General features: G+C 51.3%; 1 protein-coding gene across 3 annotated transcripts in view; it reads left to right on the forward strand.

Annotated features, from left to right (window-relative positions):
- eva1ba (eva-1 homolog Ba (C. elegans)) overlaps positions 1-22648 on the forward strand; it is a 116667-nt gene that overhangs the window by 86005 nt on the left and 8014 nt on the right. For all 3 annotated transcript variants that reach the window (XM_072501940.1, XM_072501949.1, XM_072501956.1), the window contains one exon: positions 17115-17246. In XM_072501940.1, coding sequence (XP_072358041.1) covers positions 17180-17246 — 67 coding nt within the window. In that variant the 5' untranslated portion in view covers positions 17115-17179. The remainder of the gene's footprint in view (positions 1-17114; positions 17247-22648) is intronic.

The following is a 22648-nucleotide window of genomic DNA, read 5'->3' on the forward strand; positions in this document are numbered from 1 at the left end:
GGGGGCGGTGTTAAGGGAGATGGAAATTGTGGGGGAGGGGCAGAGGAAGATTGTGGGGGGGGGAGAGGAGATTTTGGGGGGAGATTGGAGCGAGGGAGATTGCGGGGAGGAAGAAATAGGGAGGTGGGGGGATATTGAGCTGACAGACACAGCCTCGTTGTAGGAGAATCTGGAGACGATGAGGGCCTCCCTGCTCCTCCTTGCATGTCAGACCCTTGCTGAAGTCTGTCCTTCATCCTCTGGCTCCTCCTTGGGCCTGTCCCCCAGCCCCTCCTAAGGCCTTCCTCCAACCCCTCCTGGTCCACTGCCTCTTCCTCTAACGAGGCTACATGTCCCTCCATCTCCTCCTCTTCCAGCATGCTACCCCGCTGCTGTGCCAGATTGTGGAGGGAACAGTAGCCCTCCACAAATTGGGAGACCGTCGGGGGGTGGGGTGGGGGGGGGGGGGGGGGGAGGGGGGAGTACTGCAGGGCACTGCCAGAGGGGTCAAGGCATTGGAACGGCATTTTCAGCAGCCTGATGCACTGCTGATGTGGTAGACATCACTAGTAACATATTGTATGTATTACGGCACTGCCCGTATATTACAGGTACGACGGTAAATCCCTGCCTGCTGGCTCCGCCCAGCAGGCGGCATATAAAAGTGTCTGCTCTCCTGCGCCAATTCCATTCTGGTTCCAGCTGCAGGAGGCACAACATCTTGTGCAATAAAGCCTCGATTGTTTCACCATTCTCGTCTCGTGTTAATTGACGGTGCATCAATTTATTGCACAAGGTGTTGTGCCTCCCGCAGTTGCAACCAGAATGGGGGAGAGGGAGTTCCAGGAGGGGGCTAATGCGGTCGGGGTCGGACCCGAGGACTCCATTTTCCACTACATAGCCAAGGATGGCTAAGCGGTTGGTGCAGAACACGCATTTCTCCTTATTGTATGTGAGGTTAAGGCGTTTGGCGGTATGGAGGAATTTTTGGAGGTTTGCGTCGTGATCCTGCTGATTGTGGCCGCAGATGGTGACGTTATCTAGGTACAGGAAGGTGGCCCGCAGCCTGTACTGGTCAACCATTCGGTCCATCTCTCGCTGGAAGACCGAGACCCCATTGGTGATGCCGAAGGGAACTCTGGGGAAGTGATAGAGGCGGCCATCTGCCTCGAAGGCAGTGTATTGGCGGTCCTCCGGGCGGATGGGGAGCTGGTGGTAGGTGGACTTCAAGTCAACTGTAGAGAAGACTCGATACTGCACAATCTGATTGACCATGTCAGATATGTGGGGGAGGGAGTACGCGTCGAGCTGTGTGTACCGGTTGATGGTCTGACTGTAGTCAATGACCATCCTGTGCTTCTCCCCAGTCTTCAGTACCACTACTTGAGCTCTCCAGGGGCTGTTGCTGGCCTCAATGATCCCCTCCCGCAGAAGCCGTTGGACCTCCGACCTGATGAAGGTCCTGTCCTGGGCACTGTACCGTCTGCTCCTAGTGGCGACGGGTTTGCAGTCCGGGGTGAGGTTCGCAAACAGGGAAGGTGGGTCGATCTTAAGTGTCGTGAGGCCGCAGACGGTGAGGGGGGGCAGGGGTCCGCCGAATTTCAAATTCAGGCTTTGGCGATCGCACTGAAAATCCAGCCGAGCAACAGGGCAGCGCAGAGGTGGGGGAGGACGTAGAGCCGGAAGTTGCTGAACTCTATGCCCTGGACGGTGAGGGTCGCGATACCCCCGTATTTCAACGGAATGGGATCCGGAGGCCAGGGAGATTTTCTGGGTGACGGGGTGTATCGGGAGGGAGCAGCGCCTTACCGTAGTGGGGTGGATGAAACTCTGTGTGCTCCCGGAGTCAAAGAGGCAGGTCGTCTCGTGCCCATTGATCTTCTCCGTCGTCGTAGCGGTCGCGAGGTTGTGGGGCCGAGACTGATTCAGGGTGATGGAGGCGAGCTGCGCAAGATGTTGGGAGGTCCCGGGCTGATCAGTGGTGGTGGAGGTAGCAGTAGGCGATGAACGGCCAGACGAGCCGGGGTCCTGAGGCGCAGTCCAAAATGGCGGTGAAGATGGCGGCGCCCACGGCGGGCGGCATGAAAGATGGCGGCGCCCACAGGCCACACGTGGCTTGTGGTGAGGAAGATAGCGGCGCCCACGGGCCGCACCTGGCTTGTGGTGGAGAAGATGGCGGCGCCCCTGGGTCACACGTGGGGGGTGTAGAAATGCCGAGCCTGGAAACAGCGGTGACCGACCGGGCCTGGCAAACAGAAACGAAGTGTCCTTTCTTCCCACACCCGTTGCCGGTCGCGCTCCGCACCGGGCAGCGCTCCCTTGGGTTTGCTTTGTCCACAAGAATAACACTTGGACCCCCCAGAGTTGACTGGCTGTCGCGCGGCGCAGTCTTGCGGTGAGCTGGAGTCGGCAGCTGGTGGGGCCCACGATGCCCACGAGGGTGCCGCGCGTTCGGGGGTTGTAGGACTCCAGGTTACGGGAGGCCACTTCTAGTGAATTTGCAAGCTGCCTAGTCTCCGCAAGATCGAGCTTACCCGCTTCCAGTAGTCGCTGGCGGACGTACGTAGACTTCATGCCCGTGACATAAGCGTCTCTGATTAAATGTTCGGTGTGTTGGACTGCCGAAACTGCCTGGCAGTCACAGTTCTTACCGAGGATCTGTAGGGCCCGCAAGAAATCGTCCAGATTCACCCTGGGGAGTTGCCGTCTCGTGGCCAGGAGGTGCCTGGCGTACACTTGGTTCACCAGTTTAACGTAATGTCCCTAAAGGAGCGTCATCGCTTCTGAGTAGGTGGGCGCATCCCGGATGAGGGGAAAACTTCATGGCTCACCTGCGAGTAGAGGACTTGGAACTTCTGTGAGTCCGAGGGTTCTTCAGTGGCTGCTCTGAGGTAGCCTTCGAAGCAGGCTAGCCAGTGGTCGAAGGTGGACGTGGCATTGGCTGCATGAGGGCTCAGCTGCAGGCGATCAGGTTTGTTTAGGAGAGCCATCTTTTAAAATCTTCATGGACTTCAAAGGGCCCCTCCCGTCCACTGACCGCAACGTGTACTTCCTCAACGTAATTGACGAGTACTCCCGGTTCCCTTTCGCCATCCCGTGTCCTGACATGACTTCTGCCACGGTAATCAAATCCCTGCACAGCATCTTCACCCTGTTCGGTTTCCCTACATCCACAGCGATCGGGGATCCTCTTTCATGAGCGATGAGCTGCGTCAGTTCCTGCTCAGCAAGGGCATCGCCTCGAGCAGGATGACCAGCTACAACCCCCGGGGATACGGGCAGGCAGAGAGGGAGAACGGGACGGTCTGGAAGGCCGTCCTGCTGGCCCAGCGGTCTAAAAATCTCCTGGTCTCCCGCTGGCAGGAGGTCCTCCCCGACGCGCTCCACTCCATCTGGTCGCTCCTCTGCACCTCCACTAATGAGAGCCCTCACGAACGTGTGTTTGCCTTCCCCAGGAAGTCCACCTCCGGGGTCTCGCTCTCAACATGGCTGACAGTCCCTGGACCCGTCCTCCTTCGGAAGCATGTGCGGAGCCATAAATCGGACCCCTTGGTCCAGCAAGTCCACCTCCTACATGCAAACCCGCAGTATGCCTACGTGGCACACCCCGAAGGGTGGCAAGACACAGTCTCCCTCCGGGACCTGGCACCCGCTGGGTCCCCAACCACGACCCCCGGCCTGACACTGCACCCCCCCCCACCCCCCCCCCCCCCCACCCCCCCGGTTGCCTCATCCACCCCTGCCTCACCCACACTACCACCAGCGAACCTCACCGCAGCTTCCACTCCAGCGGGATCCGTCCTCCCACTGGATCCACTCAGGGGTGACGAAGACGAGGGCAACATGCTCCCGGAGTCGCAGGTAACCAAGTCGGCGCCCACATCACCACCAGGACTGAGGCGATCGTGGAGGAGGGTCAAGGCCCCCGACAGACTTGATTTGTAATGTTTCGGCACCCCCGCCGGACTTTTTTTTTAACAGGGGTGAATGTGGTAGACACCACTAGTGGTATATTGCATGTATTACGGCACTGCCCGTATATTACAGGTACGACGGTAAATCCCTGCCTGCTGACTCCGCCCAGCAGGCGGAGTATAAAAGTGTCTGCTCTCCTGCGTTGATTCCATTCTGGCTCCAGCTGCGGGAGGTACAACATCTTGTGCAATAGAGCCTTGATTGTTTCACCATTCTCGTCTCGTGGTACATCAGCTGAACCACAGCAGAGGTGGTAACATGGCCTCATTGGGCATCCGCCTCGGTCTCAGGCCTCTGCACCGGCATCATCAGCCATGTCCTCAGTGGGTATCCCTTGTCCCCCATGAACCAACCCGTCATCCTGGAGTGGTCCTTGAAGACACCTGGGGTATTCCAAATGCCCCAGAATGTAGCTGTCATGCACGCTCCATGGGTAACGAACACACACTGTATGATTCTGAGGTGGTAAGTGGAACCTCTTCCTGTTAATATAGGGCAATCCCTGATGCCCCAGTGTTCACAAGATGACTTGCGTGCCATTGATGGCCCCCTGGACCTGGGGCATCCTCGCGATGGAGGCAAAGCCAGCTGCCCGGGCACCTTGATTGGCCTGGTCCAGTTCGAAGGTGATATATTTCGATGCCGGGGCATACGGAGCATCCGTCACGTCCTGGACGCACCTGTGGATCGGAAGATTGGGATATGCCACACGGGAACCCCCTCGAAATGACCCGGTATCATAGAAGTTGAGGGCTGCGGTGACATTCACAGCCACCAGGAGCAGGTGTCCTCCTCCATGGGGTGCGATGTCTGCAAGGATGTGGCATAGGTGGCACACTGTCTCTGCTGAGACGGACAGCGGAATTCACCGTTCCTGAGACTAAGTGTTGACGCCGGGGCAGGATTCACGGACTTCCACAACAGCAAAACTGGCACCGGACCTGGACCAACTCAGCGACCATTGTGGGTCGAGCACCTGCACCGCATGGAACACAATCAATTCCACTGAGAAACGATGCGGGATTCGGCGGGTCCGTGATTGACACTCAGGAGGCTGACAAGCTGCAGCCTCATATACACACTGCACTCCCCACACACACCATCCAGCCAACACGGTGGCACTGGTTACACTGGAGCGCACCCATCCCGCCGATGGGTCGACTGGGGCCAGAGGGCACCTGGGGGATGGCCTAGGGGGACCCCACGTTCACAGTGGGCAGCCAGCGGCATGCATGGCTACCTTGCAGGCCGCGGCAATGGTGTTCCGTGCCCGTCCACCCAGACCCCACAGCCCACCTCCTGGCCACCCTCCCCACTCCCCTCCGCCCTGGCAGAAGCCCCCCTGGCCAGTGCCACGACTGTCAGCAAACTATGGCGATGTTGGACATTTTCCATACCTCCTCTCTCTCCCTCATCATCCCGGGTAAGGCGGAGAATTGCGGAGGCCCCAGAGAAAAGCAGGAGGCCCCAGAGAATACCAGGAGGCCCCAGAGAATACCAGGAGGCCCCAGAGAATACCAGGAGGCCCCAGAGAATACCAGGTCATACCTGCTAAAGATATGCCAAGGGTGTTTACTGTATGTGCGAAGTGGAAGGCATTGACTCCACTGTCGAGGCACCGGAGAATTACGGTTTGGCATATGGCATCCATCGGCTCATGGAATGTCCAACGATGCCTGTACACCTTGGGTCATTTCTGGCCTCCCCTTCTGGCTCCTTCCTCAGCCCGATGTCCGGCTGCCTGCACAAGGGGTGCCGCCTCAAGCCTGCGTTGACGCTGTTGTCTTCCATGGCGGCTGCCCACCTCGGTTGTCACAAACAGGGCAAGGACAGCCTCCGTGTGATCCACACATGCAAAAATGTTTTACCTGGAAGGAATTGGAGAAGGAGACAGACAGACAATCTGTTCGGGCTTCCATCCTGGGACCCTCAAACCCCCCAAACTTCCCCACCCTTACCATGACTGTGCCACCTTCTCTCAGAGGGCCGTCCAGCGAGCCAGTTGTACTGGCAAGCCTTGCCCTGCACACTCACACCTGGCCAGATCAGGAGATCCTCGACCTTGGACCCCAGACATCTGCCAGGAACATTAGGCAGACTGTGCTCAGCTGCCCTCCGCTCACCCACACACTTACCCTTTGGCCAGGAGAGGATCCTCAGTGATGAAGCTCTGCTCTTCAGAGTTTGATTGTTGACTGCTTCTTCAATGGTGCTGATGTCCCTAGAGTTCCGGCACACCGTTCAGGCATCAACATTTGCTGGACATGCAATCCACTAATCTTCCTCTGAGGCATGGTACCTGTGACTTCGAGAGTTCAGGAGCGTGAACTGTTCTCACAACTAACAAGGGTAATTCCTCATTCGGCTGCGAAGCTAGAGGCTGCCCATAGTCCAAGGGGTAAAATTGACTGTCAGGTGAGAAGCTGCAGAAGGGCTCTGTCCTGGGCGAGCTTGGTAGGATATACAGGCTGCAACTTTGGTTGGTCCTGTTATGGATCTCCACAATATTTAAAGATGGCTTGAAGGCCTCACAGCCACAAAGCCCCTCCCCCTGCCAGACCAAGAACACTTCAGCCCCCCAACCAAGCCCACCCCCTGAGGGGCATCAATTTTGTTAGTGGGATTGAAATGAATGCAAATTAGGGTTAATGATATTCTCACCATTTTTGGGTTTAATGTGGAACTCGTCATCGGGAGCGGGGCGGGTGAATCACAAAATGGGATTCAATTTTGCCATCTCCCGCTATTCACCTGCCGCGCTCCTAAGCGCAACATGGTCGCTGAATCACACCTGTAGTCTTTACAGGAACAAGCCCAATGTCACTTAAAGCTTCCAACGAACTTGCTTCTCCTTATTTCCCTGAGTCATAACATGCATTGTCCATCGAAAGTCCATAGTTAAAATTTCCTGATTTCTGTTGTCAAAGAGTAAGCGATCAGATAGATGCCAGTCTCATATATAGGGCACGATCTACTGGCCGAGTTGCGCTTGGGCGAGAGCGCAATGCGGCCGGTAGATTCCGGGAGAGGCCTCCCACGGACATCCAGACAGCCTTTACACCCAGTGGGATATACCATAGACCCACGAGGCGTTGGAATCAGAATCCTGCCCAAAAGGGGCGTGGCCATAGGGTACGCACTGAAGTAGGGTTTAAACCTACTTGGGCAAACCTACCTGGGATCTACTGGCCTCCCCAAGGCGGTCGCAGCTGGGCACTGTCCATGGTCCACACAAACGTGGACGAGGTGGAACGACATCTGAGGGGTGGGGGGGTGTCTCCACTTGCCCGGATGAGTGTAGTTCCCTCAACATTCAAGAAGCTCAACACTATTCAGCACATACCAGCTCACTTGATTGCCATCCCATCCACCACTTTAAACTGTGACTTCCTCCACCACCGACTCACATTGGCAACAGTGTACCATCTACAGGATGCACTGCAGCAACCCAGCAGATCCTTCAGCAAACCCATGACCTGCACCACCAAGAAGGACAAGGGCAGCAGATACATGGGAGCACCACCACCTCCAAGCATGTTCCTCTCCAAGCCACTCACCATCCTGAAATATATCACCGTTCCTTCACTGTCACTGGATCAAAATCCTGGATCTTCCTTCTGAACAGCACTGTGGGTGTAGTTACACCACGTGGACTGCAGCTGTTCAAGAAAGCGGCTCACCTCGAGAGCAATTATGGATCGGAAAGCATTCCATGAATTAATAAAAGTGAAAAAAAAGTTAACTATCAAGTTATGAAACTCCAGACCGTGAGGCACCGCTTCAAACATGGAGTCCCTTTACATTTGAGTTCTCGATTTTGGCAAGGTCAGATAGACAGTCATCTCGCGCTGCCTAGAAACATAGAAAATGGACAGCACGGAAGGGGACCGCCGATACTTTTTTCTGTGCTGGCCGTTAAAGCCTAATCCCACTTTGTAGTTCTTTGTCCGTAGCCATGTAGATTATGGTACAAGTGTGTGTCTAAGTACTTCCTAAATGTGACAAAGGATTCTGCCTTAATCACCCTTCCAGCCAGTGAGTTCCAACCCCCTCTTCAGTGAAAAAAATTCTCCTCGACTCTCCTCTAATCCATCTACCAACATTTTAAAATGCATACCCCCCGGGTTCTTGACCTCCCTGCAAAGCGGAATATCCTATCCATTCTCTCTTGGCAGGAGGCAGGGCAAAATGAGAATCGGAGGGTGAAGTAGTTCTGACACTCCATTGGCAGCTCACATCCTCACCACAGGCAGACAGGAAGAGCTACCTGTTGGAGTAAATGGAGGGAGGCTGTAGGGCTGAGGGCAGCCATTCCAGAGAGTGCACTTACTCATGGAGATGGTGACTGCCTGCTTTAATACTTGTGCAGCCCTAAGCCTCAGTGGCCCCCTCCACGTCAAGTGTAATTGTAGCTTTTGAAAACTGCGCAGAAACATTTGAGTCCGATTCAAAAATGTGTTGGTTTATTTAAGTCAGTGGCTTCAACCCTGGGCTCATTGATCAGTGAATCCGGAATAGGTTTTCTAAAAGGGGAAAGAAATGTTTATGAATGTGTTTTCAATGCATCAGGTTTTTCAATCTGATGCTTTTAAGTGTTATCCAACTTGTTGGCGCAAACACTAGGGGACGTTACTAGGAAGGATCTCACCCTCTGAGTGTTCTTTGCTCCAGACTTGCTTGACAGGAAATGTTCTGCCGAGACCAAGTTTTTGAACAAACTGAATAAAATTGGCCTCACGCAAACATTTGTTGACTTAAACTCCCATTGCAATGCAATCTCAACAAAAGGACATTCAACACAAATGTTGAACAGATTCAGCTCAATAATGTCCAATGCTGCAACCTCTTAGACGACTTTGCTGTGTTTTATGCATTGATGCAGGGTGACACCCTCAGTGTCTCATTGAGTAAGTGAAGCACCCGGCGTAGTTTTAAGCCTCATTGACCTGTAAACCTCTCATGTCCTGCCAGCGCATCTCTCCCAGAGGTGCAATACATTAATACAGTTGACACCAGGGAGCGAAAGCAATGTCAGCCAGTGTTCCAGAAACCCTGCTAGAAAATATAATTATGCAGACAGCAGTGAGCTTGGAATTAATGCACATGAGGACCCCTGTTTAACCCAATATATGAATAACAACCTTTGAGCTGGATAATAGGATTGGCAACTCTTTGCGATCACCCTGGTGTTCCTAAATGAGTATGATTAATCTACTGAACGTTTCAGCAAAAGAAACTCAAGAGCAAAACCATAGGGGTTGTGGTAGTCACCACTGATGTATATATTAGGTGCTTTGTGGTAAGGCCCTGTACTACAGGTACAGGGGTAGTTCCCTGCCTGCTAGCTCCGCCCAGTAGGCGGAGTATAAATATGTGTGCTCCTCGTACAGCAGCCATTTCGCCAGCTGCTGCAGGAGGCCACGCATCTCAGTGTAATAAAGCCTCGATTGCATCCAACTCTCGTCTTTGTGTAATTGATCGCGCATCAATTTATTACACTAAAGTTTTCAGATGTTGGACCTCTGCATCAAGCCGGATCGCTTGCAGCTGGATCCGCAATCAGGCAACACCAAAAAGGACTTTGAACATTGGCTAGCCTGTTTCGAAGCTTACATCAGGTCTACACCAGACCCAATTCCGGAAGCTCAGAAGATTCAGATCCTCTACACGCGGCTGAGCTCCAACCTCTTTTCACTTATCCAGGACGCGCCGACCTACGAAGATGCCATGGCGCTACTGAAGGAAAACTACGCTCAGCGGACTGTCATGTGAGAGTACTTTTAAGACATGGATGTTTAAGCAATGTACTTTTAAGAAAACAGTGATGTCAGAGAGTGGGTGGGGCTGAGATGGAGGATGAGGTGGATATTTTTAGTTCAGGAAAATTGGCGGAGTTACAACAGAAAGATGTAGAAATAAAAAGGATATATATCAGAAAGCATATACGGAAGAGGAATCTGAGAGTATACCAGAGTGTTATTACCGTAAAAATGATGTCTTGATGAGAAAATAGAGACCTGTACATATGCAGGCGGATGAAAAGTGGGCAGAAGTTCATCAAGCAGTATTGCCGGCAGGGAATAGAAAAGAGGTGTTGCGAGTTGCACATGAGGTACCAGTGGGAGGTCATTTGGGAATAAGGAAAACTCAAGCTAAAATCCAGAAACATTTTTATTGGCCTGAACTACATAAAGATGTAGTTAATTTTAGTCAATCATGTCACACATGTCAAGTGATAGGGAAACCTCAAGCAGTGATAAAACCAGCGCCCTTAATACCCATTCCAGCATTTTGAGGAGCCTTTTACAAGGGTCCTAATCGATTGTGTAGGACCGCTTCCTAAAACAAAAAGTGTGAATCAATATCTTTTGACTATAATGGCTGTGTCTACTAGGTTTCCAGAGGCCATTCCAGTACGTAATATTGCAGCTAAAAGGATTGTGGAGGAGTTACTTAAATTCTTTACTAGATATGGACTACCCACAGAAATTAACTCGGATCAAGGAACAAATTTTACTTCAAAGTTATTCAAAGAAGTTGTGGATAGCTTAGGAATAAAACAATTTAAATCAACTGCGTACCATCCAGAATCGCAGGGAGCGTTAGAAAGGTGGCATCAGACATTAAAGACAATGTTGAGGGCGTATTGTCAAGATTATCCAGAGGATTGGGATAAAGGAATCCCATTCATATTGTTTGCAATTCGGGATGCACCGAATGAGTCCACCAAATTTAGTCCTTTTGAACTAATTTTTGGTAATGAGGTAAGAGGACCACTGAAATTGATTGAGGAAAAATTGGTGGGTGAGAAATCGAAAATTACACGATTGGATTACGTGTCAAATTTTAGGGAATGATTAAATAGAGCAGGTGAATTGGCTAGACAACATTTGAAAGTTGCACAAAATGCGATGAAATGGGTAGCGGACAAGAAATCCAAAGTTTGTAGTTTTGCCAGTGGGGATAAAGTTTTAATGTTGTTACCAGTGGTAGGTGAGCCTTTAAAAGCTAGGTTTTGTGGACCGTATCAGATTGAAAGGAAATTAAGTGAAGTGAATTATGTGGTTAAAAACACCAGTTAGAAGGAAGACTCACCGAGTGTGTCATGTGAATATGCTTAAAAGGTACTTTGAAAGGGAAGGAGATAAAAAGGAGGTTTTAATGATTCTAACTCAAAGTGACGAACCAAATCCAGATGATTGTGAATTTGACATACCTCAAATTAAATGGAAAATGAGGATGTTCTTAAAAATTGGGATGAATTGTTAACTTACCTTCCAGAGGGAAAACAAACTGACCTGAAAGAGTTATTGATATCACATGGGCAAGTTTGTAGAGATAAATTGGGAAGTACTGAAATGGTTATACATGATGTAGATGTGGGAAATGCTGTTCCTATCAAACAACATCCATATAGACTTAATCCTTTAAAATTGGCATAGGTTAACAGAGAGATTGAGAGTATGCTGAAGAATGGCATAATTGAAGTGGGTTGCAGCCAATGGAGCTCACCCATAGTGATGGTACCTAAACCAGACGGTACCCAATGGTTGTGTGTGGACTGTCGAAAAGTGAATGCAGTTACAAGAGCGGACTCTTATCCAATCCCACGTTTGAGGGATTGCATTGAGAAATTGGGACAATCTGCTTTTATTTCCAACTTCCAGCCATGGAAAGAGCATTTAAAACATCGTATGGAGTTCTTCGATCGACTTCAGGAGGCGGGTTTGGTGATGAACCTAGCCGAAAGTGAATTTGGAGAAGCCCAAATCATTTTCCTTGCAGAGTTTCCAATACCCTCAAGACAAAGGGAAATAATACGATTTCTTAGCATGAGTGGATTTGATCGAACAGCGGTGCAAAGGTTTTGTGGCGTGATTACTCCACTGATGGACTTGCTAAAGAAACGTAAAAAAATTCAATGGACAGCAGACTTTCAACAGGCATTTGACAGCCTGAAAGCTGTGATCACCAATGTTCCTGTATTGGAGAAATGCAAGGGACTCTGTGGTCAGATTGAACTAAAGTATCTGATTTTGAAGAGAAATGCTGAGGAGTCGAGGAATGGATGGATCGTGCAGAGACTTTGTTCAAAGAGACTGTCAATCGAGAAGGATTTCGGTTGGAGGAAGAAGAACAAAGAAAAATGGACTATATTATTATACCTGTTTGCATGTGTTGTTTTCTTTAAATGAAAATGTATATTTACTGTGTACATTTCTTAGTGGATGGTGCAAAAGTGAAAAGTGAAACCATCTTGAAGTTGATGGTTTATTTTATTTTTCTTGGGGGGAGGTGTCATGTGAGAGTACTTTTAAGACATGGATGTTTAAGCAATGTACCTTTAAGAAAACAGTGATGTCAGAGAGTGGGTGGGGCTGAGGTCAGGTCAGCCATTTTGATTGTTTTTAGTTTCAGTTTTGAAAAGAGCTGGGTGTGTGCCTGTGTTTTGCAGTGAGCTGGATCTCTGCAATGAAAGACTATCTCGGGATCATTTGGGTGATTTAAAGTAAAGCCTTTAACCTGATGTGATTTTGTTTAAAGGTGTTAAGTCTCTTGGAAGTTTGAAGGAACATTTTAAGGAATGATTTACTGTTGCAATATTTTCTGAGTTATCTTTGAAGTAAGGGGTGTTAAGAGATCCAATGTTTATTTAAGATGGTAAGGTGAGTTCATGGAATAAACAGTATTTTGTGTTTAAAAACCCACGTGTCCATAATTGTAATCCCACACCTAGGGAAAAAGCCGTGTGCTAGGAAAAGCAACAAATCCATTAAAGGGAGAGGTTGGTTGAACTCCATGATACATTTTGGGGTTCTGAAAACGCCTCGCCCATAACAGGACTAACACGCTCTACGCCAGACACATCCTCTCCACTCGTAGTCAACTTCCTGGTGAGTCAGTGGACGATTTCTAGCGTGCTCTAATTCCCCTAGTCAGAGACTGTGACTGTCAGGCCGTCACGGCCACGGAACACTCGAACTTGCTCATGAGAGACGCTTTTGTTACGGGGATCGGGTCGGATTACACCCGCCAGCACCTCTTCGAAGGGGCCACGCTCGACCTTACGGCAACCAAAGGGCTAGCGCTCTCACTGACGGTCACTTCGCGCAGCATCCATGCCTACACCCCCAGCCACGCGGCCCACCCCTCCTATGCATCGTGGACTCCGCAGACGGCTACCATCGGGGACCCCACTCAGCCAACCCCACGCCTGTGCCGCGACAGCCAACCAACCCCGGGAGCCCCAAATGTTACTGCTGTGGGCAGTCAAAACACCCCCGACAACGCTGCCTGGCCCGGAGCACCCTTTGCAAGGCCTGTGGCAAGAAAGGACACTTCACTGCGGTGTCCCAGGCCCGCGCAGTCGCTGCTATTGTTCCGAACCCCCCCCCTTCACTTTCGGCCAGTGGGCGTCGCCATTTTCCCTCCCTGGACCACATGTGGCCCTTGAGCGCCGCCATCTTGTTTGACCCCCACCACGTGTGGACCGTGGGCGCCGCCATCTTGTTCGACCCACACCATGTGGCGGCCCATGGGCGCCGCCATCGTACCAGGACCCATGCCCCCCGGGCACCACATTGTCTGCCACCACTGACGACCAGCCGCGTCTCGCCTCGGTCATGATTGACCAGTCCCACCCACGCAACCTAGCAATGGCCTCTACCAACGTGAAAATCGATGGGCATGAGACCTCCTGCCTGCTGGACTCCGGGAGCACTGAGAGCTTCATCCATCCCAATACCGTAAGGCTCTGCTCCCTCGCGGTACACCCCGCCAACCAGAGAATCTCCCTGGCCTCCGGATTCCATTCCATGGTGATCCAGGGGTACTGCATCGCCACTCTCACTGTCCAGGGCGTGGAGTTCAGCGGCTTCCGCCTCTATGTCCTCCCCAACCTCTGCACTGCCTTGCTACTCGGCCTGGACTTCCAGTGCAACCTCCAGAGCCTAACCCTGAAATTCGGCGGGCCCCTACCACCCCTTACTGTATGCGGCCTCACGACCCTTAAGGTCAACCCACCTTCCCTTTTTGCAAACCTAACCCCGGATTGCAAACCCATCGCCACCAGGAGCAGACGGTACAGCGCCCAGGACAGGACCTTCATCAGGTCTTAAGTCCAGCGGCTGCTTCGGGAAGACTTCATCGAGGCCAGCAACAGCCCTTGGAGAGCCCAAGTGGTAGTTGTGAAAACTGAGGAGAAACACAGAATGGTCGTGGACTACAGTCAGACCATCAATCGGTACACGCAGCTCGACGTGTACCCCTCCCACGCATATCTGATATGGTCAATCAGATTGCACAGTACCGGGTCTTCTCGACTGTCGACCTAAAATCTGCCTACCACCAGCTCCCCATCTGTACCACTTTCTTAGGGTTCCCTTTGGCTTCACCAACGGGGTTTCGGTTTTCCAATGGGAAATGGACCGAATGGTTGACCGGTACGGGCTGAGGGCCACTTTACCGTACCTAGACAATGTCACCATCTGCGGCCACGATCAGCAGGACTATGACGCCAACCTTGCCAAATTTCTCCACACCGCCACTCTCCTCAACCTAACTTATAACAAGGAGAAGTGCATGTTCAACACGAAGTGCTTAGCCATCCTCGGCTATGTGGTCCAGAACGGAGTTCTGGTGTCCGGTCCCGACCGCATGCGCCCCCTCATGGAATTCCCCCTCCCCCACTGCCCCAAGGCCCTCAAACATTGCCCAGTGTTCTTTTCTTACTATGCCCAGTGGGTCCCAAATTATAAGGACAAGGCCCGCCCACTCATTCAATCCACTCTTTTTCCCCTAACGGCCAAGACTCACCAGGCCTTCAACCGTATTAAGGCTGACATCACAAAGGCCGCGATGCACACAGTCGATGAGACGTTACCATTTCAAGTCGAGAGCGACGCATCTGACGTCGCTCTAGCCGCCACCCTCAACCAGGCAGGCAGGCCAGTGGCATTCTTTTCACAACCCTTCATGCCTCCGAAATTCGGCACTCCTCCGTCGAAAAAGAGGCCCAAGCCATCGTTGAAGCTGTGCGACATTGGAGGCATTACCTGGCCGGCAGGAGATTCACTCTCCTCACTGACCAACGGTCGTTAACTTTCATGTTTAATAACACACAGTGGGGCAAGATCAAAAACGATAAAATCTTGAGGTGGAGGATCGATTGCGTGGAATGCAAACCGCACTTCTGCCAGCCAGACCGTGCGCGCCTGGTGAAGGCCCCCTGCCCCTTTGAACGCCTCAGCGTGGACTTCAAAGGGCCCCTCCCCTCCATCGACCGTCACACGTACTTCCTCAGTGTGATTGATGAATATTCCAGATTCCCCTCTCGCCGTCCCATGCCCCGACATGACGTCCGCCACCATCATCAAAGCCCTCAACACCATCTCCGCTCTGTTTGGCTTCCCCGCCTACGTCCACAGCGACAGGGGATCCTCATTCATGAGCGATGAGCTGCGTCATTTCCTGCTCAACAAGGGTATCGCCTCGAGCAGGATGACCAGCTACAACCCCCGGGGAAATAGGCAGGTGGAGAGGGACAATGGGACAGTCTGGAGGGCCGTCCAGCTGGCCCTACGGTCCAGAAATCTCCCGGCCTCCCGCTGGCAGGAGGGCCTCCCCGATGGACTGCACTCCATTCGGTCGCTCCTATGCACAGCGACTAATGACACACGCCATGAATGTCTCCTTGCCTTCCCCAGGAAGTCCACCTCCGGGGTGTCGCTCCCGATTTGGCTCGCAGCACCAGGTCACGTACTCCTCCGTAAGCACGTACGACTCCACAAGGCGAACCCATTGGTTGAGAGGGTACAGCTACTCCATGCCAACCCACAGTACGCCTACGTAGCGTACCCCGACGGCCGCCAAGATACTGTCTCCCTCAGGTACCTGGCACCAGCTGGTTCCACACACACACACCCCTCCTGCCCGGCACCACCCTCCCCTCCCCCGGCGCATGGACAATCCGTCCTCCCCCTGCCCATGCCCGAGGATGAAGAGGATTTTGGCAGTCTCCCGGAGTCACCGAAGACCAGACCGACACCGGAATCGCCACCATCACTGCGGCGCTGCCAACGGCAGACCAAGGCTCCGGACCGACTGAACCTGTAACATGATCTTTAAAAAAAATCATCCTTCTGTATAACTCTCCTCCACCCCCGCCGGACACAATTTATTTTTCTGTACTTTAAAACATCTACTTGTATATAGTTCTCCACCACCCCCGCCGGACTCAATTTTAACAGGGGGTGAATGTAGTAGTCACCACTGATGTATATATTAGGTGCTTTGTGGTAAGGCCCTGTACTACAGCTACGGGGGTAGTCCCTGCCTGCTGGCTCCGCCCAGTAGGCGGAGTATAAATATGTGTGCTCCCCGTACAGCAGCCATTTCGCCAGCTGCTGTAGGAGGCCACACATCTCAGTGTAATAAAGCCTCGATTGCACCCAACTCTCGTCTTTGTGTAATTGATCGTGCATCGGGGTACAACTTGCTGTGTTCTTGTTTAAAAATATTGGTGATGTTGGAAAAAGACTGTTTGAAAGGGTGGGTGGTGTCATGATATGCAAACATGCAGATAATGATATGCAGACATGCAGCTAATGAACACATAGAATAGGACACAGCCAATGAGCAGTCAGGACACTCAGGGGTGGTATCTCACTATAAAATGGATGAGGCACTCACACCCCGCCTCTTTCCACTGACCAACATCTACAGAGTGAGACAGGGTGTATCCTCATCATCACACCCCAGCACGTGGCTTAGAGCAAGGCTGGTTCAGTTAGACTGAGTTACTAAGCTTAGATTAGCAGAGAGTCAAACTCATTCAGAACTGTGCTAAACGTTCAATAAAACACATTGAACTTACTTCAAAGTCTGGAGCATCTTTTACTCAAAACTGCATCAAGTTGCAGCCTGTGTTATTCCAGAGTACATAACATGGCAGGTGCTTGGTGGCAGGAGATCGTATGATTAACTCTCCAGGAATGTGTCCAAGCAGAGTTGGCAACTCAACTCAGTGCATAGAGAACTGCCCAGAAAACCCTGGCCAATGCTTGGAATACAGCAGAAGGTGTGTTTACCCACCCCTGTACCTGAGTGAGGCAGTAAACCCTGACAGCTGAAAGTCACTACAGTGTGTTCTGCATTTTCAGATTGTCAGACCAAACGTTTTCTGAAGCTGACCAATTGGTGAGTTTGCCGATAACTGCTGAACTGAATGGATGTCCCAAAGGCAGAGGTGGCCCTCATCACCAATAGCATCCAGGCCTACATGCACATCAAAGGTAAGTACTCGGCTGCTGCAACTACTCAATCTATCTTGGAGATTACTCCTGAAAGGTCCATGACACTGGCCAAATGTCAAGCCCACAGTTTGGATCAGTTGGGACATGGGCTTCTGGGTAAATGATGGGGGACACAAGAATACGCATACGCAAACACAATACGCATGCACACACATGTGTGACGCAAACACACAGACATGCACATACATGTGCGTGCACACACACACACACCAATACTACACATATATACACGTGCACACCTACGTATGCACACAAACACACACACACCTACACATGTACACACACACCTACCTACACACACAAGCTGACACGTGCACACACCTGCCTACTTACAGAAGCACATATGAACTTTCACAGGACTCAGTTACAATGATGTACCTTCACTGCTGCTTATTCCCTTAAAGTTGGTGAAAAAGAATCAGAGGCCCATTACGGGCTAGAGGAGGCCATTCGGCCCATCGATCCCATGCCACCTCCATCCCTATAACTGTGCAGGTTTATTTCTCTCACAAGTTGCCCTTTGACACACTGCTCACCTTTGTTCTGCCATTATTATGTTTGAACCTCTTTATGTGCCACTATCGGCACCTTTCTTAGCTTAATTGCCTCCATTTACATTTCTTTTGTCTTCTGTCCTCGACATCTTTGTCACTTTCCATCTATCGCTGACCCCCTTCACCCGTGTGCCCCCCCCCCCCCCTCCACCAGTATAAATCTGACTCTATTTCCAGTTCTCTCCGGCTTTCACAAAGGGTCATCCAGACTGGAAACATTAGGCCCCTTCTCTCTCCACAGATGCTGTCAGACCTGATGCGATTGTCCAGTATTTTCTGTTTTTGGTCCAACATACGTGTAGCTTGAAAAGATGGGCGGACCTCCAGGAAATCAGCCATGAATTTGCGGGTCTATCTCCTGGGTCTATCCCAAGGCACCTGGGAGTTCATTTTGAAGGCCTACAGAGTTTCCGGGGCCTTTATTTGCTGCTCTTCACACCATAAAATGGCATTTACTCTGGAATATCCACAGATATTCCGAGTGTTAATTGGCTAGAGGCTGTACTTCTGTCTCTCACTCGGGAGAAAGTCCCCCTCGCAGCGGGCTACCGACCGAGACCCTGCAGCACCAGGAGAATGGGGAGGCTGGGGAGGCCCAGCGGGGTGGGGGGTGGGGGGGGGGGTGTTTGGGGAGGGTGTGAGTGGAGAGATCAGGTGGGTGGATAGAGGACTTGCCGGGGCTGGACTTTAGGTTGGTGGGGAGGATGGGTTGAGGTGGAATGGGGTTGGTGTCTGAGGGTGGGATGGGACAACTAATTGAGGCACTTCTCACTTTCTCGCCCAAGGCCTGAACCCACTTTATTTTTGGGCTTCCCCACCCTTCCCTGAAGCTCCTCCCACCGGCTTCTAAATTGTGGCTGGCCAGGAATCGGCTTTAAAGCGGTCAATAATTGGCCACTGAAGAGCCTCAACTGGGGCAAAGATGGATGGCGGACTGACCTCGGCCTCCTTCGCCCAAGTGTAAAATTACAGAAGGTCAGGCTGGGTGGGAACCCAGCGGAAAGCCCATCTGAGAAATTCAACGCTCTCCCGACACCCGCCTCCCCCCACCACAATGTACAAACCCGCAGGTGGGAGAAGGTAAAATTCTGCGCCATAAAGGCTGTTAAATGTGAGTGGCAATATCACTGCTGTGGTCAGAAACTCTGATCAAGCTATTTACTGCCCATTTAATCTAAATGCTGCTGAATGTGTCTTCCTCAATAACTCCCTTTAGTACCTAGAAACGTAATGGAAAACACCGTTACAAGGTTATCTTCAAGGGCATCTTACACAATGGATCCAGCCTCAGGGAGAAAACGGGATTGACGCTGGCAGAATGTTGTGTGTGGAGTCTGAAGAGATAGGCGAGATACTAAATGAATATTTTTCGTCAGTATTCACTCAGGAAAAAGATAATGTTGTGGAGGAGAATGCTGAGATCCAGGCTAATAGAATAGATGGCATTGAGGTACGTAGGGAAGAGGTGTTGGCAATTCTGGACAGGCTGAAAATAGATAAGTCCCCGGGGCCTGATGGGATTTATCCTAGGATTCTCTGGGAGGCCAGGGAAGAGATTTCTGGACCTTTGGCTTTGATTTTTATGTCATCATTGGCTACAGGAATAGTGCCAGAGGACTGGAGGATAGCAAATGTGGTCCCTTTGTTCAAAAAGGGGAGCAGAGACAACCCCGGCAACTATAGACTGGTGAGCCTCACGTCTGTAGTGGGTAAAGTCTTGGAGGGGATTATAAGAGACAAGATTTATAATCATCTAGATAGGAATAATATGATCAGGGATAGTCAGCATGGCTTTGTAAAGGGTAGGTCATGCCTCACAAAACTTATCGAGTTCTTTGAGAAGGTGACTGAACAGGTAGACGAGGGTAGAGCAGTTGATGTGTATATGGATTTCAGTAAAGCGTTTGATAAGGTTCCCCACGGTAGGCTATTGCAGAAAATACGGAGGCTGGGGACTGAGGGTGATTTAGAGATGTGGATCAGAAATTGGCTCGCTGAAAGAAGACAGAGAGTGGTGGTTGATCGGAAATGTTCAGAATGGAGTTCAGTTACAAGTGGCGTACCACAAGGATCTGTTCTGGGGCTGTTGCTGTTTGTCATTTTTATCAATGACCTAGAGGAAGGCGCAGAAGGGTGGGTGAGTAAATTTGCAGACGACACTAAAGTCGATGGTGTTGTCGACAGTGTGGAAGGATGTAGCAGGTTACAGAGGGACATAGATAAGCTGCAGAGCTGGGCTGAGAGGTGGCAAATGGAGTTTAATGTAGAGAAGTGTGAGGTGATTCACTTTGTAAGGAATAACAGGAATGCGGAATATTTGGCTAATGGTAAAGTTCTTGGAAGTGTGGATGAGCAGAGGGATCTAGGTGTCCATGTACATAGATCCCTGAAAGTTGCCACCCAGGTTGATAGAGTTGTGAAGAAGGCCTATGGAGTGTTGGCCTTTATTGGTAGAGGGATTGAGTTCCGGAGTCAGGAGGTCATGTTGCAGCTGTACAGACCTCTGGTACAGCCGCATTTGGAGTATTGTGTACAGTTCTGGTCACCGCATTATAGGAAGGACGTGGAGGCTTTGGAGCGGGTGCAGAGAAGATTTACCAGGATGTTGCCTGGTATGGAGGGAAAATCTTATGAGGAAAGGCTGATGGACTTGAGGTTGTTTTCGTTGGAGAGAAGAAGGTTAAGAGGAGACTTAATAGAGGCATACAAAATGATCAGGGGGTTAGATAGGGTGGACAGTGAGAGCCTTCTCCCACGGATGGAAATGGCTGGCACGAGGGGACATAGCTTTAAACTGAGGGGTAATAGATATAGGACAGAGGTCAGAGGTAGGTTCTTTACGCAAAGAGTGGTGAGGCCGTGGAATGCCCTACCTGCAACAGTAGTGAACTCGCCAACATTGAGGGCTTTTAAAAGTTTATTGGATAAGCATATGGATGATAATGGCATAGTGTAGGTTAGATGGCTTTTGTTTCGGTGCAACATCGTGGGCCGAAGGGCCTGTACTGCGCTGTATCGTTCTATGTTCTATGTTCTAATGGTTACCTTGCATCGGGTCGCCCACTCAAAATGGCAGCCCGATAGCAGGGATTCCCTGAGGAATCCCTCGCAATCCTCGCCATGCATAAATTTGCAGGGGAAAGGTATTCCTCATCATTAGCTATTTTCATTTTGACACTAATGGGAATGCACAGATCGATGCACAGTATCAAAACATTCCCAGTGCTTTTCACAACAGAAGCGATGAAGGGATGAAAGACTAGTGTTCTAACTTAGTGAGGCATTCATTCCATTATTGTAGTAGCCGGGGTTACGTTAGTCGGCTATTAGGCCTCGAAGCCTGGATTAACAATTCAGAATAAGTGAGTTTAAATTCCACCAAGGCAGTTTGAGAAGTTGAATTCAGTTATTTCAAATTAAAATCTGGAAAGAAAAAGCTGATGTCAGTAAAACTGATCACGCTTGTGACAAAAGCCCGACTGGTTCATTTATAAATGGATAGGGTGGACACGGGGAGGGTGTTTCCTCTTGAGGGGGAGACTAGGGGCACAATTTAACTAAATGGGATCAGAGTCCCATAGCGAACGCGTATAGCCTTGTGTTTCCTGGTGCTCGCAGCACTGAGAAACATCCTGCTATGCAATGCACTCCAAGTTAGATAGGGAGCTTCAGCGGGAATACGAGGCCAAGGCCACACATTGCCCCATTTTGTGCACTGAGGAGCCCCGCCGCCGGAACTCCTCGAGGGTTGCGAGAGAACGGGAGGCCATTTTTAAATGGCACCATGATCTCTGGAGCCCTCAACGGGACCCCCGAACCTCCAAGCCCTACCGTACTATGGGATGGTCCACGGGGCCCCCTCGCATCCCTCAAACACACACACAGGGAACCCAGAGCCCGATTGCCACCGCGTGAAAAATGCCAGGATGGCACCTTGGCAATGCCAGCCTGTCACCTTGGCAATACCCCTGCCAGCTGGGCAGTGCCAGGCCGACATCCAGGCGGTACTGCCAGGGTGCTAGGCTGGCAGTGCTGGGGTGCCAGGGTGACACCAGCAGTGCCAAGGTACTACCCTGCCCAAAGGATATGCACCTGGGGCCTCCTATCCCCTGGGTGACCCCCACAAGTGCCGTTCAGTCAGGTCCCCGTATCTGGAGACGAGTGCTGAATGGTGCTCACCCGAGGTCTCTGAGGCAAAGGAGATAGATTCCACCCCATGGGTACTTCGGGAAACTGCATATTACAGTGAGATAAGGACCTGGAATGACCCCAATATGAAACAGGAGTCTGTTTTTTTTGGCCTTGGTAATTAACGCCCCAGAGGCCGTCAGTACAGGATGAGATCAGGGTGCCATTTTTATATGCCGCCCCGATCTCTCGACCTCCCTTGGAACCCCCACCGTAGTCTCTGGATCCTCCCAATGCCCCAACCTACCTGTTAGGGGGTCCTCAAGGGCAGGATGCCCCTGGGCCTGATCCCTTGCATGGACAACCTGTCACCTGGTCACTGCCAACCTGGCACCCTGGCAGTACCGCAGCCAACCTGGCAGTGCCACCAGGGCAGGTGCCCGGGTGGCTGTGCCAACGTGCCAGGCTGGCAGTGCTGAGGTGTCTGAATGGCAGCGGGAATGCCAGGGTAACATCCTGCCCAAAGTCCAACCATCCAGGGGCCTCTGATCGACTGGGAGACCCCCCTAGGTGCTGTTATGCATGGCCCATATTTGTGTGGACCAATGCTAAATGGCGCGATGGAGAGGTCTCCCAGAACTCAGGAGCATTGAGCGACGACATATTTAAGTGAGCCTAACTGCTCACTGAACTATGTAA

Source organism: Scyliorhinus torazame, chromosome 1, assembly GCF_047496885.1.
Source record: "Scyliorhinus torazame isolate Kashiwa2021f chromosome 1, sScyTor2.1, whole genome shotgun sequence".
Taxonomy (NCBI): domain Eukaryota; kingdom Metazoa; phylum Chordata; class Chondrichthyes; order Carcharhiniformes; family Scyliorhinidae; genus Scyliorhinus; species Scyliorhinus torazame.